The 13,620-nt window shown below is 41.2% G+C and overlaps 1 protein-coding gene across 1 annotated transcript in view; it reads right to left on the bottom strand.

The window, feature by feature from the left end:
* Window positions 1-13,620, bottom strand: part of ANO3 (anoctamin 3) — a 371,821-nt gene that overhangs the window by 59,833 nt on the left and 298,368 nt on the right. The window contains exons 14-17 of the mRNA XM_077460837.1: window positions 9,718-9,800; window positions 7,921-8,061; window positions 5,309-5,473; window positions 809-845 (exon numbers count right to left, since the gene is read on the bottom strand). Of these exons, the coding sequence (XP_077316963.1) occupies window positions 809-845; window positions 5,309-5,473; window positions 7,921-8,061; window positions 9,718-9,800 (426 nt within the window). The remainder of the gene's footprint in view (window positions 1-808; window positions 846-5,308; window positions 5,474-7,920; window positions 8,062-9,717; window positions 9,801-13,620) is intronic.

Here is a 13,620-nt window from a genome sequence, read left to right as displayed (position 1 = left end):
AAACTTAAAATGTGCCATTTTGTTTTTTGCTGAAAGTAATGGCTTTCTTCTGGCCACTCTGCCATAAAGCCCAACTCTATGGAGCATATGGCTTATTGTCGTCCTATGTACAGATATTCCAGACTCTGCTGTGGAACTCTGCAGCTTCTCCAGGGTTACCTTAGGTCTATGTGCTGCCTTTCTGATTAATGCCATCCTTGCTCGGTCTGTGAGTTTTGGTGTACGGTCGTCTCTTGGCAGGTTTGCTGTTGTGCCATGTTTTTTCCATTTTGTTATGATAGATTTGATGGTGCTCCTAGGGATCATCAATGATTTGGATATTTTTTTTTATAACCTAACCCCGACTTGTACTTCTCAACAACATTGTCCTTTACTTGTTTGGAGAGTTCCTTGGTCTTCATGGCAGTGTTTGATTAGTGGTGCCTCTTGCATCTTTCAAAAAGGTGTGTATATGTAATTACAGATCATGTGACAATTAGCACACAGGTGGACATCATTTCACTAATTATGTGACTGCTGAAGGTAATTGGTTGCACCAGAGCTTTTTATGGGCTTCATAACAAAGGGGGTGAATACATACGCACATGCCAATTATCAGTTTTTTTATTTCTGAAAAATAGTTTTATGTATATATTTTTCTAATTTTACTTCACCAACTTAGACTATTGTGTTCTGATCCACCACATATAATTCAAATGAAAAAAAAAAAAACATTGAACTAAAGGCTGTAATGTAACAAAATAGGTAAAAAGCCAAGGGGGTGAATACTTTTGCAAGGCACTGTAGCTCTACGCAATTGTGAACTTACCTAAGTTTGTTAAAAGATACGCTACTTTCTCATATACCTATAAAAGAAACAAAAACAGTCAAAAGATATATATAACACTCAAAACACTTAACATTCCAAATAAGATACATTGGCTTTCTGCACCAAGAACTTTGTTATTTGGTGAAGAGCTCAGCCCGCTGAAAATTATGTTCTACCTAAGCTAGTCTAACACTAACCCTCCCTATAACCCTAACCCTCCTTGTGACCCTAACAATAACCCTCCCTCTATAACTAACATTAGCCCTAGCACCAACCCTCCATGTAACCCTAACTGTAATTCCGCGTACACACGACCGGACTTTTTGACAGCAAAGGTCTGACGGAATGAGTCCGTCGGACAATTCAATCGTTTGTGGGCTCCATCGGACCTTTGCTTGCCAAAAATCCGGCGGACTTTAGAAATAGAACATGTTTTAAATTTTTCCACCAGAACTAAAAACCGACGCTAGGGCAGCTATTGGCTACTGGCTATGAACTTCCTTATTCTAGTCCAGTCGTACTTCATCACGTTCAAATCCGTCGGACTTTGGTGTGATTGTGCGTGGCCCAGTCCGTTCATTCGGAAAGTCCATCGGAACTCTGCCGAAAGTCCGCCGGAAAGATCGTCGGACCTAGTCCCTCGAAAAGTCCGGTCGTGTGTAGGCAGCATTAGACTTATTTTACACTAAAGCCCCATACACCCTATCAGATTGTCTGCTGATTTTTGTCATCAGATTTACCAAAACCATGTAGTAGAAGGGCCTGCCTGATTGCATACAAATTGAAACTCCTAATGTTTGACCTCATATTACATGCTTTTGGTAATTCTGAAGGAAAAACTCAGCAGATAATCTGATAGTGTGTATGGGGCTTAACCCTCCCTGCAACCCACCACTCTCTTGGTATCCCTAGCCCTAACACTGATTCCTATAACCCTCACCAGTGCCAAATTAAACTCTGTGGAGGCCCCTAGGCAGTCAAAACCTTGGGTCCCCCTCACAGTTTTCTGGAATTTTCCTTTTTCACACACTCTAGTGGGATAACATTGAACTAAGTAGTGTGCAAGCCAGCTGTAAGATGGAGATGACCATCACTACCATACATTACACGTTATAGGGTGCACCAATTTTTTTTACAAACTGACAGCTGAAAGAAGGTGAGCTTCAACAAACTGTAATATCAACCTGATGTCTATGGTTTATGTACCCAAGTTGGTATTGGGTACATTACATTAATACAATATTTTCTCTATACAGCCTTTCTTTGAGTTGATAATTTTTTTTTCTATTTTTTGTAAAACATTTAAAAAAGCTTCATTGTAATTTTCTTTCAAGAGCACATCAATATTATTTTAATACATTGTCAAGGCGCTCTTAAATGGTGTAGGGCTGATAGACCGGTGCCTAGTATGTCTATTTGGTAATTTAGCAATGACCCTCACACTATAACACTTACTCTTCCTGTAACTCCGGCACATAGCCCCGTGATCTCTATAGGAGGACCGGTGGCACCCCTCTATCGGCAGTCCTGCATATCCTCCCTAAAACCCCTGAGCATTAGCATGTTGCCACCACTGTTTTGCACCCACATAGACCAGAAGCTGCTGAGTAAAAGCTGGAGAAGCAGTACTGAGGTGCAAAACAGGATGAAAAAGGGTGAAATTATTATTTTAGTAAAACAATATGCTAATTTTTGCTATCATGAACAGTTGCCATTTTCCCTATAAGCTAAAACGTATCACAACTTGGGTACCATGGTATGTTGCTATTTATTTTGCACTGTAATGAAGCACTGACATATAAATTAAGCCCTAAAGCTAGCCACGGAGAGGAAGAAATTCCCGTCTAATAAAAAAACATTTGACAAATTTATGAAACAGAGGTACATAGACTGTCATTGTCCCTGTAATTTATGACAAATAGGAAAACTGACCAGGTAGCTTTAATCTCTACTGATATAAGCCACATTATGATAAATAACAGGCAATAATGGAAATCCCAGCTGACATGCACTGAATAGTGGTTGTGCATGTTTAATGAAAGGGAAATAGTCTGAGAGCCTCTTCATTTCAAAATGATCAAATGTTCTTCCCGTATAAAGCTAGCACAACAAAATGTTATCTGTTATGAATGATATCAGGGAAAATGGCTTTGTAGAACTTCCCTCTAATTTTCTGTTGTGTATGCATGCAACATAATAATAATAAGTGTACAGTTTAATTCTTCCTGGGATAAAATATAAAAATACAAAATTACTTCAAATGGTGCCCAATCAGCTGTCACACACACAGTGTATGCCAAGAATCCACTCCCAGTGCTGAACAGGAGGAGAGTATTTCTAACATGATGTTCACTTTCTAAAGCAATATAGCAAGCTGAAGACAGCAGATATACTTGTAAAACTTATGTAGGGAGATTTGTTTCACCCCTGTATCAGGCTGTTGACTTCACTGGGTATATGTGAGGGTTTACATCCACTTTAATTAGGCCCCATGCACACTGGGAGTTTGCCCAGCTTTTCTAAATGTCTTTAGCTGCATTTAAAGTGGTTTTCCAGCCGTAAAAAAACATTTTTTTAAAAGTCATCAGCTACAAACACTGTAGCTGCTGACTTTTAATAAGGACACTAACCTGTCCAGGTTGCCAGCAATGTCAGCCGATCCATCCCTCATATTGCACGCCGGCGCCGCCTTCCTCACTAAGGGAAACAGGGAGTGGAGCCTTGCGGCATCACTGCCCGTTTCCTACTGCGCATGCGCAAATCCCCCAGGAGATTTCTGAATGGGCAGCTGTCTTCTGTGACACACATAGGTCCCAGAAGACACTGTGCCCAAATTTCCCAGAAATCAACGCGAGGAGGATAAAACTGAAGATCACAGCGAAATAGGAAGTGTCAGATTAGGACGATCTGCCTAGCAACAGGCATTTCTGGTGAGTAAAAAAAAAAAAAAGTTTTCTTTTTCAATTTTTTTGTTGCATTTGTATGTACTTTTTTTTTCAGGGTGGATCTCCACTTTAAGTATGTCAAGCTCTTGGGTGCTCATTCATTTCATAGGACAGAATAACACTTTATAAGCCCCCTTTCACACCGAGGTGGTTTTCAGGCGCTACAGCGCTAAAAATAGCGCCTGTGTAACGCCTAAAAAAAACGGCCCCTTTTCACTCTAGTGTGAAAGCTGGAGTGCTTTCACACTGGAGCGGTGCTCTGGCAGGACAGTGAAAAAAGTCCTGCTAGCCGCATCTTTGGAGCAGTGAAGGAGTGGTGTATTAACCGCTCCTACCCATTGAAATCAATGGGGCAGCTTGGCTATACCACCGGCAAAGCGCCGCTGCAGCAGCGATTTGCGAGCGGTTTTAACCCTTTTTCGGCCGATAGCGGGGGTTAAAACCGCCCGCTAGCTCCCGCATAAAAATAGCGGCGCTTTACCGCCGACGCCCGCACCACCCCAGTGTGAAAGGGGCCTAAATGATAATTTAGCACTTAAGCCCGTTTAGATGTGTCAGGGGTTTTTACTGCCAAAATGCTGCTGCTCCTAAACATACTTGCAGTGAGGTTTATTTCTGCCTCTAAACAACCCTGCTTCTAACTACCTGTAAATGCCTATATGTGCATGGACACATAGGCTAACATTTAAGGGCGTTTACACACAAAAACACAAAATGCCTCTAAAAGCAGCTTTTGAAACATATTGTGTGCATGGGGCCTTAAAGTTATAGGTGAGCTCTGGGAAACCTGAAAATTCTCCTTTGCAGTCAGGCAGTGCCTACAATGCAAGGGTTGACTGCTCATTAATGTTTAGAGAATGATAAAAGCACTTTTACTTACCTGCTCTCCCATGCTCCGGTGGTGGACTATCCCTATGAACCAGGCTGCAACTGTCTTGATGATGTCAGGATCATACACTGCTGGAGCATGGGAGGGAAGACACTGAATTCCGATAAGTAAATAAACCTTTCCATGCCCCCTAGATCTAAAAGAGCAGTTAACTCTTGCAGTGTGGGAGAAGCCCCACTGCAAATGAGAATTATTATGTTCGGCTTTAAATCCTGATCAAACAGCTAAACACACAGATAAAATTATTTTATGGGAACCATTACACCTGTCCATCCAGTCTTGAGAATCACATAGCTCTGCCACTCAGCAAAGCCCTGTCGTGGTCAGGATTTGAACCAGCGACCCTATTGCTATTGCTGCTAGGTGAGAGTGCTAAACACTACACCACTGTGCTGCATTAATACATAATACAAATTATGTATTAATGAACGCAGAGCTGCATTAACTTGTACTTTGTATACTGTATATGTCTGGAGTTCAACTTTAACTAAGCTTTAATGATCATTATTTGACATAACACATTATTTTTAGCAATGACAGCCAATAAATCTGAAAATAGAAATTGCTATTACAAATAACACAGGTGTTATAGCTAACTGTAAATTAGCTTCAGTTACATGAGGGAAAAGAACAATGTCTTTAAATAAAACAAGGACAGAAACTTACAACATTAAGGGACATTATGATCATGAAGTTTATGCAGACACCAGTGCCAGATGTTGCAAACTGCCAGTACTTCTTGATAAAATGCCAGTTGAATGATGCAAACTGCTCCATGGCAACGAGTCGGTACACAACCACAGCGAAGACTGCTGTCAGCACTAAGGATATCTAAATATGAACACATTTAATAAAATATGTGAATCCAGTTATAGTCGTCTCACAGCAGAGTAAAATAAGAGTGAATTGCCCAAAACTGCACATTCAGCTGACTTTAATTTCTAACCATTTAAAAAGTAAGACAAGGTCATTATTTATATACGTTCCCAAAAAAGATCCACCCTCATATGCCCCAACATTACAGACATTGTTTAATAGAGCAAGGAAAGGCTAGAACCTCAGACATGTCTTTACTGCTCATGTAGTCGAACCATTGAGAGTACAAAACAAATGTCTTGGGAGAATACATTTTTATATTTTTTTTACAAATTTAACCAGTTACAGTAAAAAGAACAGTAAAAAGAACAAAAATCTGAAAATATTTTTCAGATGCCAAAAACACCCCCCTTCTCCCATTATCCTAGCTTAGGACAATATACTAGTCAAAAATGCCTCTATATCTGTAAAAAATATTCAGAAGGAAAACAGTCATTCAATTTCATTGCTAGGTCTGCCTCCTCTGGGGAAATCTTTTATTATTTCCTGTGTATTAGATAAGTGTCATGGAGACAGGAAGTGAGAATAAATCTGTCTAAGGCCTCATGCACACTGGATCTTTACCCCCTATGCATGAAGCTCTGGGGTTTAGCCGTGGCTGGAGACACAAGTGCACCATCCAGTCCTGCTGCAGTCAGTCTGTCAAACTCTATGATAGCTTGATGGCTTCTGCAGCTGGACAGGGCTGGGCAGTGACCCTAGCAGTATCTACGTTTAGGCTAGTAAACACACAGGAACAAAAGATTGGAATGAAAGCAGACTGCATTCTGGGCATTCATCCCTGGGCACATGCTGCCCTAAACATAAGTACTGCTGAGTGCACCTCCGGTGTACCGCCTGTGCCCCTGTGCCCTCCAGCTTCAGCTAAATGCTGGAGCCTCATGCCGGAGCTAAATTCTCAATGTGCATCAGGACTTATGGGGACCCTGGCAAATAACTGGGGAAAGATTATAATAATTTATAGCATTTTATTGTTACTTGTTGTTATATTTTTCTAAATTTCTTGTACAGGTGACCAGGACATGAGTGGAATGGCCCTGTAGTGTCACATTTTGCTGCCTATCACAGGATGCTGCGGAAGTGACGTTGCCGCCAGATATTGCGTACTGCGCATGCGCGATGCGTTCCAAACACTCGCGCCGTGCGTTCCAACATAGTTTCGGCAATACCGTTCAGCGAAACCATCACATAATGTTACGGAAGTGATGTTACACACAACACAAACACTGGGCCGTTCGTTACAACACTAATACTTCCCTTGTTACCTAGTAGGTTTTGCATTGCTGGGACTTGTAGTGCCTATCCTGAGCTACATGCTTCAATGTTCATTGAAGCTCGCGGATAGGGATGAGGACACTGAACATTGAAGCATGTAGCTCAGGATAGGCACTACAAGTCCCAGCAATGCAAAACCTACTAGGTAACAAGGGAAGTATTAGTGTTGTAACGAACGGCCCAGTGTTTGTGTTGTGTGTAACATCACTTCCGTAACATTATGTGATGGTTTCGCTGAACGGTATTGCCGAAACTATGTTGGAACGCACGGCGCAAGTGTTTGGAACGCATCGCGCATGCGCAGTACGCAATTTCTGGCGGCAACGTCACTTCCGCAGCATCCTGTGATAGGCAGCAAAATGTGACACTACAGCCCAAATGGCCCAGTGGTACTAAACACATGAACCAAAACCTAGTTCTAATACGTGCTGAAACCAAAATGAAAGACTGGCTTGAGTTGTGCTTTCAGGAATTAAAGTCTAATCACTTCTGAGGCTCTCAGATCAGGTCTAAAAGATTCTAAAATTATAGCAAAACTGAAGACCGGAGTTAACTAAATTCTCAGAGGCTATGAAATGAGGATGAATTAAATGATCATACTACAATACTGATTATTATGTCTTGACAAAATCAGATACTTGTCTAAATTCAACTGATTTGATTTTTACAATTCTCTAGGAATATTTAGGATTCTAAATGAACATTTTATTTACAGTTATTTTTGTTTAATAACATAAATGTAACCAATATATTATGGTGCTGGTTACTTTTGGACAAGAAGGCTAGGTAGAATCATGAAACATACCCTGGTTCTAAGTACATTATGTATTTCTGTTTTGATGATTACGCATCAAAGTACGCTTATGTATTGTTATTTCGATTGGGCACTAAAGTGGGTTTTTCTTGAACTTACAGGCCATGATCTGTTTATTCAAAACACCCTTTTGCACACCCTTGGCCCTATAGCCAACGCCAAACGTTCTAGGTGAAAACAGTAAGTAACACATTTTATGTTTCTAAACAAGCTTCATATTCAACAAGCTCAGATTTTTAGGATGGGAGATTGAAAAGTCAACATGACGGAAATCCAGTTGACTGGAAGCTTTGGCTCATAATGGAATCATTACCATGAAGAAAATTCCTGATACAGACACCATGAGTCGGCTGAGTTTGTCGCTGAAAGGCTGGAAAGGCTCTGGTTTTCCAGTGATTGGGTTCACTCGTTCCAATTTGGAATACTTTGCTTCAAATTGTGGACGCAACTCTTCCTGGAAAGACACAGAACTATTAGGTAAAATATACATTAGTTATTAACTATTTGGTAAAATGTAAAGCCCTAGTGATGTCTTATGCCGCGTACACATGGTCGAACTGTTTGACGTACTTAGTCCGTCATACAATCCGACGGACAATCCATCGTATTTTCCACTGAACGGACTTGACCACACACGGATGCACAAACAGTCCGTCGAAAGCTTGCGCGATGACGTGTACAGCACGTACGACGGGACTAGAAATAGGAAGTCCAAGACACAGCAAAGCACCCTTCCGCCGTGTAAATCCTTTCTGGGCATGCGCCATTCTTAGTCCGTTGAACTAGCATACTGACGACCGTATTGTCCGCTGAAACCAAAGTACTACGGACAGATTTTTGGAAAATCCGAAATTCTTAGTACTCCGGACTGCACGCTGAAAAAGTCCGCTGAAGCCCACACACGAGCGGATTGTCCGCTGAAATGTGTTTCAACGGACTAAGTACGTCAAACAGTTCGACCGTGTGTACGCGGCATTACACATATTTATCTACTCATAGGCCTGTAACATGTTATGATTTTTGTTAGAGCTTTGCATGGAGATGCCATGAAATAACTTTTTCTCCCAGGAAAATGCAATTTTCTGCCGTTTCACCCAGTAACAGTCACATTGCTCATAACTGTCCTCAGACTTGTATTGAGAAGGAGAGGTGGTGTTTCTATCTAGATCCGGTTCTGTTTGCTGATTACTGAGCTCATTTGGTCTATGTTTAATGCTTGTTAGACTTTGCAATCATACTTAGACAAAAGCTGGAATGTTATACACGTTAATTTGGCATTCAGCAAACACAATAAACTAATTTAAAAAAATCTAAATTAAACCTTTATGCCTTTAAAAATGTATCAACTCATATAAACATATATGAAATCAATTAATAAAGTGACCATATAAATTCATCAATTGAAGATATAGAATTATGCTAATAAATACATCATAGGTTATGTTTGGGAAGAAACTATATAAAATATAATAAAATTGTGTTCATGCTCCTTCAAACTTTATGCTTCCAGTCACCTGATGTCAATTCTGATGAAACGCATCCGACGGGGGCTTAACAATGTGGCATCATCACACATTCTGAATGGCATTGAGCCATCTTTGTTTTGCTTTATACTTCTTTTACCGCTTCTTATGTAAATATATATGCTTGTAATAAGTTCTTGAGCCTTATGGTGTCATGCTATGTGGAGTGTTCTCTCTTCTTAAAATATCAAAATATTAGATACGGATGAATTCTGGAAGAGCATGATTGCGATTGCCCATGAGATCTTTACCCCTATGGGGTTACAGCACTTGGGACCTCCTATAGTGAAGTGGTCTTAGGAACTGGTAAGAGGAGTAAGAGGAATGCAATTTGTCGGCAGACACATTGCATTAACTCAGTCATCACGGGATTGTGGGTTACATCCTTGGAAAAGGGAGTTTGTGCTTTATTGAACTTTTGTGTTTAACAAAGTTTTTTGCATTTAATACAATTTTTTTTGTATGTTATATAATATTTTTACAAACATGACTTCATGGAACTACATTGTATTTGGCCCAAATTCTACAAAGAGCAGATTTATTAAAAAGCCAATGCTGGTATAAACAAGTTTGAATAAAATGTGTACCTCTTCATCTTCCCAGTCAATGAGATCCCAGTCGTAGGTTAGTACAGCTCTCCGTCTTTTCCAGAACTCAAGGAAGACAGTGGCTGAAACAAGACAAAGTTACACATAGTTTAGTAGCTGAGCTTTTTTTCTCCCATTATGATAATGAACACAAAAACTAAGCAAAGAAAAAGTAATTACATTTGGTGCCTTTTTATTATTATCCTCTTTGCAACATGAAGGCAGCAAATAAGCACACTTAGCAATTATACAAATAATTAAAGTGTATCTAAACCCCAAAACACAAGTTTCATATATTACAGGTTGCCAGTCTGTCGTTATAGCGGATGCATTCATTTTCTTTTTCAGTTATATTTTTCCTTTATTTTTATATACTAACCCGAGGATATCTGGCGGAAAGGTGCTGAGAGGGCCACCTATGGCTCAAATTGCTGCCAATTCATCATGAGTCTAGTCTCAAATCTGATTTCTATTTACCTTCCCTCCCTGTTGCATAGCTCCCAACTGTCCCTGATTTCAAGGGACTCTCCCTGATTTCGAGCAATGTCCCTATTTCCCCCTCATTTTAGTCTGATCCATATAGTTGTATATAAAATGCACTTTTTATCTTTCAAAAAGTGTTTCCCGGTGCTAAACCTTTCATTCATTTGCATTTGTAAATTTGTAAATGTTAAAAGCCAATATAAAGGAATAGTAGTGGTAAAAAAAAAGTCCTATGGATTTATTTAACCTTTTTTTTCGGTTAATTCTCCTTTATGGGGGTGTGGTAGGGCGCATGTCCTATGCCTACATACATTTGCTAGAAGGTGTCCCTCATTCCCATCTCAAAATGTTGGGAGGTATGCTGTTGGGTTTACATATGGCATAGAGTCATAAGAAGTGGGACTATAGCTTAACCACTTCCTTACCGGGCATTTTCACCCCCTTCCTGCCCAGGCCAATTTTCAGCTTTCAGCGCTGTCACAGTTTGAATGACAATTGTGCGGTCATGCAACTTTGTACCTAAATTATTTTTAATAATTTTTTCCCCACAAATAGAGCTTTCTTTTGGTGGTATTTGATCACCTGTGCTTTTTTTTGCGCTACAAACAAAAAAGGAGCGACAATTTTGAAAAAAAAAACACAATATTTATTACTTTTTGCTATAATAAATATCCCAATTTTTAAACAAAAACTATTTTTGTTCATTAGTTTAGGCTGATATGTATTCTTCTACATATTTTTGGTAAAATAAAATCGCAATAAGCGTATATTGATTTGACCGCACAAAAGTTATAGCATCTACAAAATAGGGGATAGCATTATGGCATTTTTATTAATTTTTTTACTAGTAATGGCAGCGATCTGAGATTTTTATTGTGACTGCGATATTGCGATATGGCGGACATATCGGACACTTTTGACACTATTTTGGGACCAGTGACATTTATACATCGATGAGTGCTATAAAATGCATTGATTACTGTATACATGTGACTGGCGGGGAAGGGGTTAACACAAAGGGGTGATCAAAGGGTTAACTGTGTCCTAGGGAGTGATTCTAACTGTAGGGGAAGGGGACTCACAAGAGGAGGAGACCGATCAGTGCTCCTCTGTAATGGGAACACACTGATCGGTCTCCTCTCACCTGACAGGATGTGGATCTGTGTGTTTATACACACAGATCCACATCCCTGCTCTGTGACAAGCAATCGCTGGTGCCAGGGGGACATCGCAGCTGCCGGGCACGCGCATGGGGTCCCAAGTGATGCAGCGGGCGCACGCTCTCCACAATGCAGGGAATCCCAGGATGTTATATGACGCTTGCCCAGAGGAACGAAGGGTTCCTGCGGGTATCATAAGGAATATCATGAAATAATTGAGAAATTGGCAAAATACGGCACAGTGAAAAGGCGAGAATGTGTTGTCATTTAAGGAGAAAGATGATGGCCCTGGCATGTCCAAAGTGCACATGAGGCATGATACTGTAAACAGTATTACAGTTTTTGTCCAAACATGACCTGTGCTGAGTCGCAGGACAGCTAGTGCTACAGAATTGCTATGATGCTTGGTGATGAGACACTTTTGATGAAAGATTAGTAGTAGATCGGAGCACAAATACAAGGTATGTTCAGAGGTTTGTCATTTTGACCAGCATGTGAAGCAACTGTGGAATTAATGATGATACAAAAATAGTTTTATTCTGCTATTTGTGACGGCTCACTCTTATAAATTTAGCCATGCCCCAGGTCCCCAGAGGCCTAATGGTGACCTACAGAGTCAGGGACAGCTGACATTCTTCTATGTAGAGTGGGTTTAGAGGCCTGATATGTGCAAGGCAAGGTAGATTAATGGGCCCCAGACACTTCTTGAATGCAAAGAAATTTATTGTCAGTTAAACAGAACTGTGGGAGAGAGGGTTAAGGCCAGGACACACTTTAGTAGATGTAATGTTAATTGGCAGACTCCAAGACTCCTATAGGTAGAAAGCCATGCAGGGAAAGGCACCCAGCCGGACGCCATATCTGCTTGTGTAGTAATGCTGTCTTCTATGGCAACCATCTTGAACAGTTTCTAATAAAGATTGCAATGAACTCTTTCACTTCTTCCACAATCTCCTTTTTCGATCTTCACTCAACTGAGCTCCCAGTCTATCACGTAGACCCTCTGATCCACTGCCACTGCATCTCCTGAGCTCTTCCAATCTTCTCACTGAGTATCTTCCTCAAGCATTACCCCTGGGTCCCTAGCTTGGCACTCGAAGATACTCCTCAAGCGTCACCCCACTGGTCTGCTCAGCCCCTGGCTTGGCACACAAGACTGCTTTGCAAGCGTCACCTCCGCTGGCTGGGTCCCTGGCTTGACACCTGCTAAAGTTTCCCAATTCTTCACTGTCCCAGGTTGGTGAGAATACTGCCCTGGTACTTGCTTCAGCTACTCACGTTGGTCCTTGGTAACAAGGTGGATGGTCCCTTAGTTGCAACAGCTTCCCCTCTACCTCCGACCACCAAAGGTTCTCTGGTCGCCAGAACCCTCACTTCTGGTTGGACTGCAAGCCACAGTCCCAACCCTATGCTGCTCTCCTGCTTTTGGATAGGCTCTCAGACAGCCCAGAAGCCAGATGTACACAGGATAGGCCTCAGGCTCTGGCCTAGCAGCCCGGGGCAGTACAACACATGTCTACCCAGACAGCTGTCCAGGTGGCACAGAACCCCAATCATCTGACCACTCCCGAATAAATAGGCTTTCCCAGCAGGCCAAGGGACCCAAGAAGATCCCTGCCCATTGGCTGAGATACCCCATCTATTGCTAATATGTCCTTGCAATGCCCTTGTCTTATCTAATGCCATCCGATACCCGGCCATCTAGTGAGAGAAGAGAGAAGTGCAGCAATTCCAGAATTAGGGTGGAATCAATTGATCTCCTATCAATTGGCCAATGCAACTATACCTGCCAGGTAAATTTACTAGCAACCCAGCCTAAACATCAGGGAGCTACATCAAGAAAATGCTGTGTGGCCAGACAAAGGGCATTAGAGATGTGCTGTTGCTAGCTTTGAAGATGGTATTAGTTGGAAGTCTAATGCCCTGTACATGGTTTTCCCGTCGGAATAAACTCTGAAGATTATTCAGACGGAATTCCGCTGAAACTGTCTTGCATACACATGATCACACCAAAGTCCGATCGTCAAGAACGCGGTGATGTACAGCACGTAAGACAGGACTAGAACCTTTGTTATTACTTATTTTCATTAATAAAACTATTGTGAAAAAAGACAGGACTAGAAATAGGAAGTTCAAGAGCCAATATCTTCTGTCTTGTACTTGTTTCAGAGCATTCATTGTTTTTGGTCCGTCGGAACAGCATACAGACGAGCGGTTTCCCTGATAGGAATTGGTTCTGTCGGAAATATTTAGAACATGT

Source organism: Lithobates pipiens, unplaced genomic scaffold, assembly GCF_037356315.1.
Source record: "Lithobates pipiens isolate NorthernLeopardFrog02 unplaced genomic scaffold, aLitPip1_a1.2 Scaffold_10, whole genome shotgun sequence".
NCBI classification, from domain to species: Eukaryota; Metazoa; Chordata; class Amphibia; order Anura; family Ranidae; genus Lithobates; species Lithobates pipiens.
The sequence above is the reverse complement of the archived record's forward strand: the minus strand, read 5'-3'. Positions and strand labels throughout refer to the sequence as shown.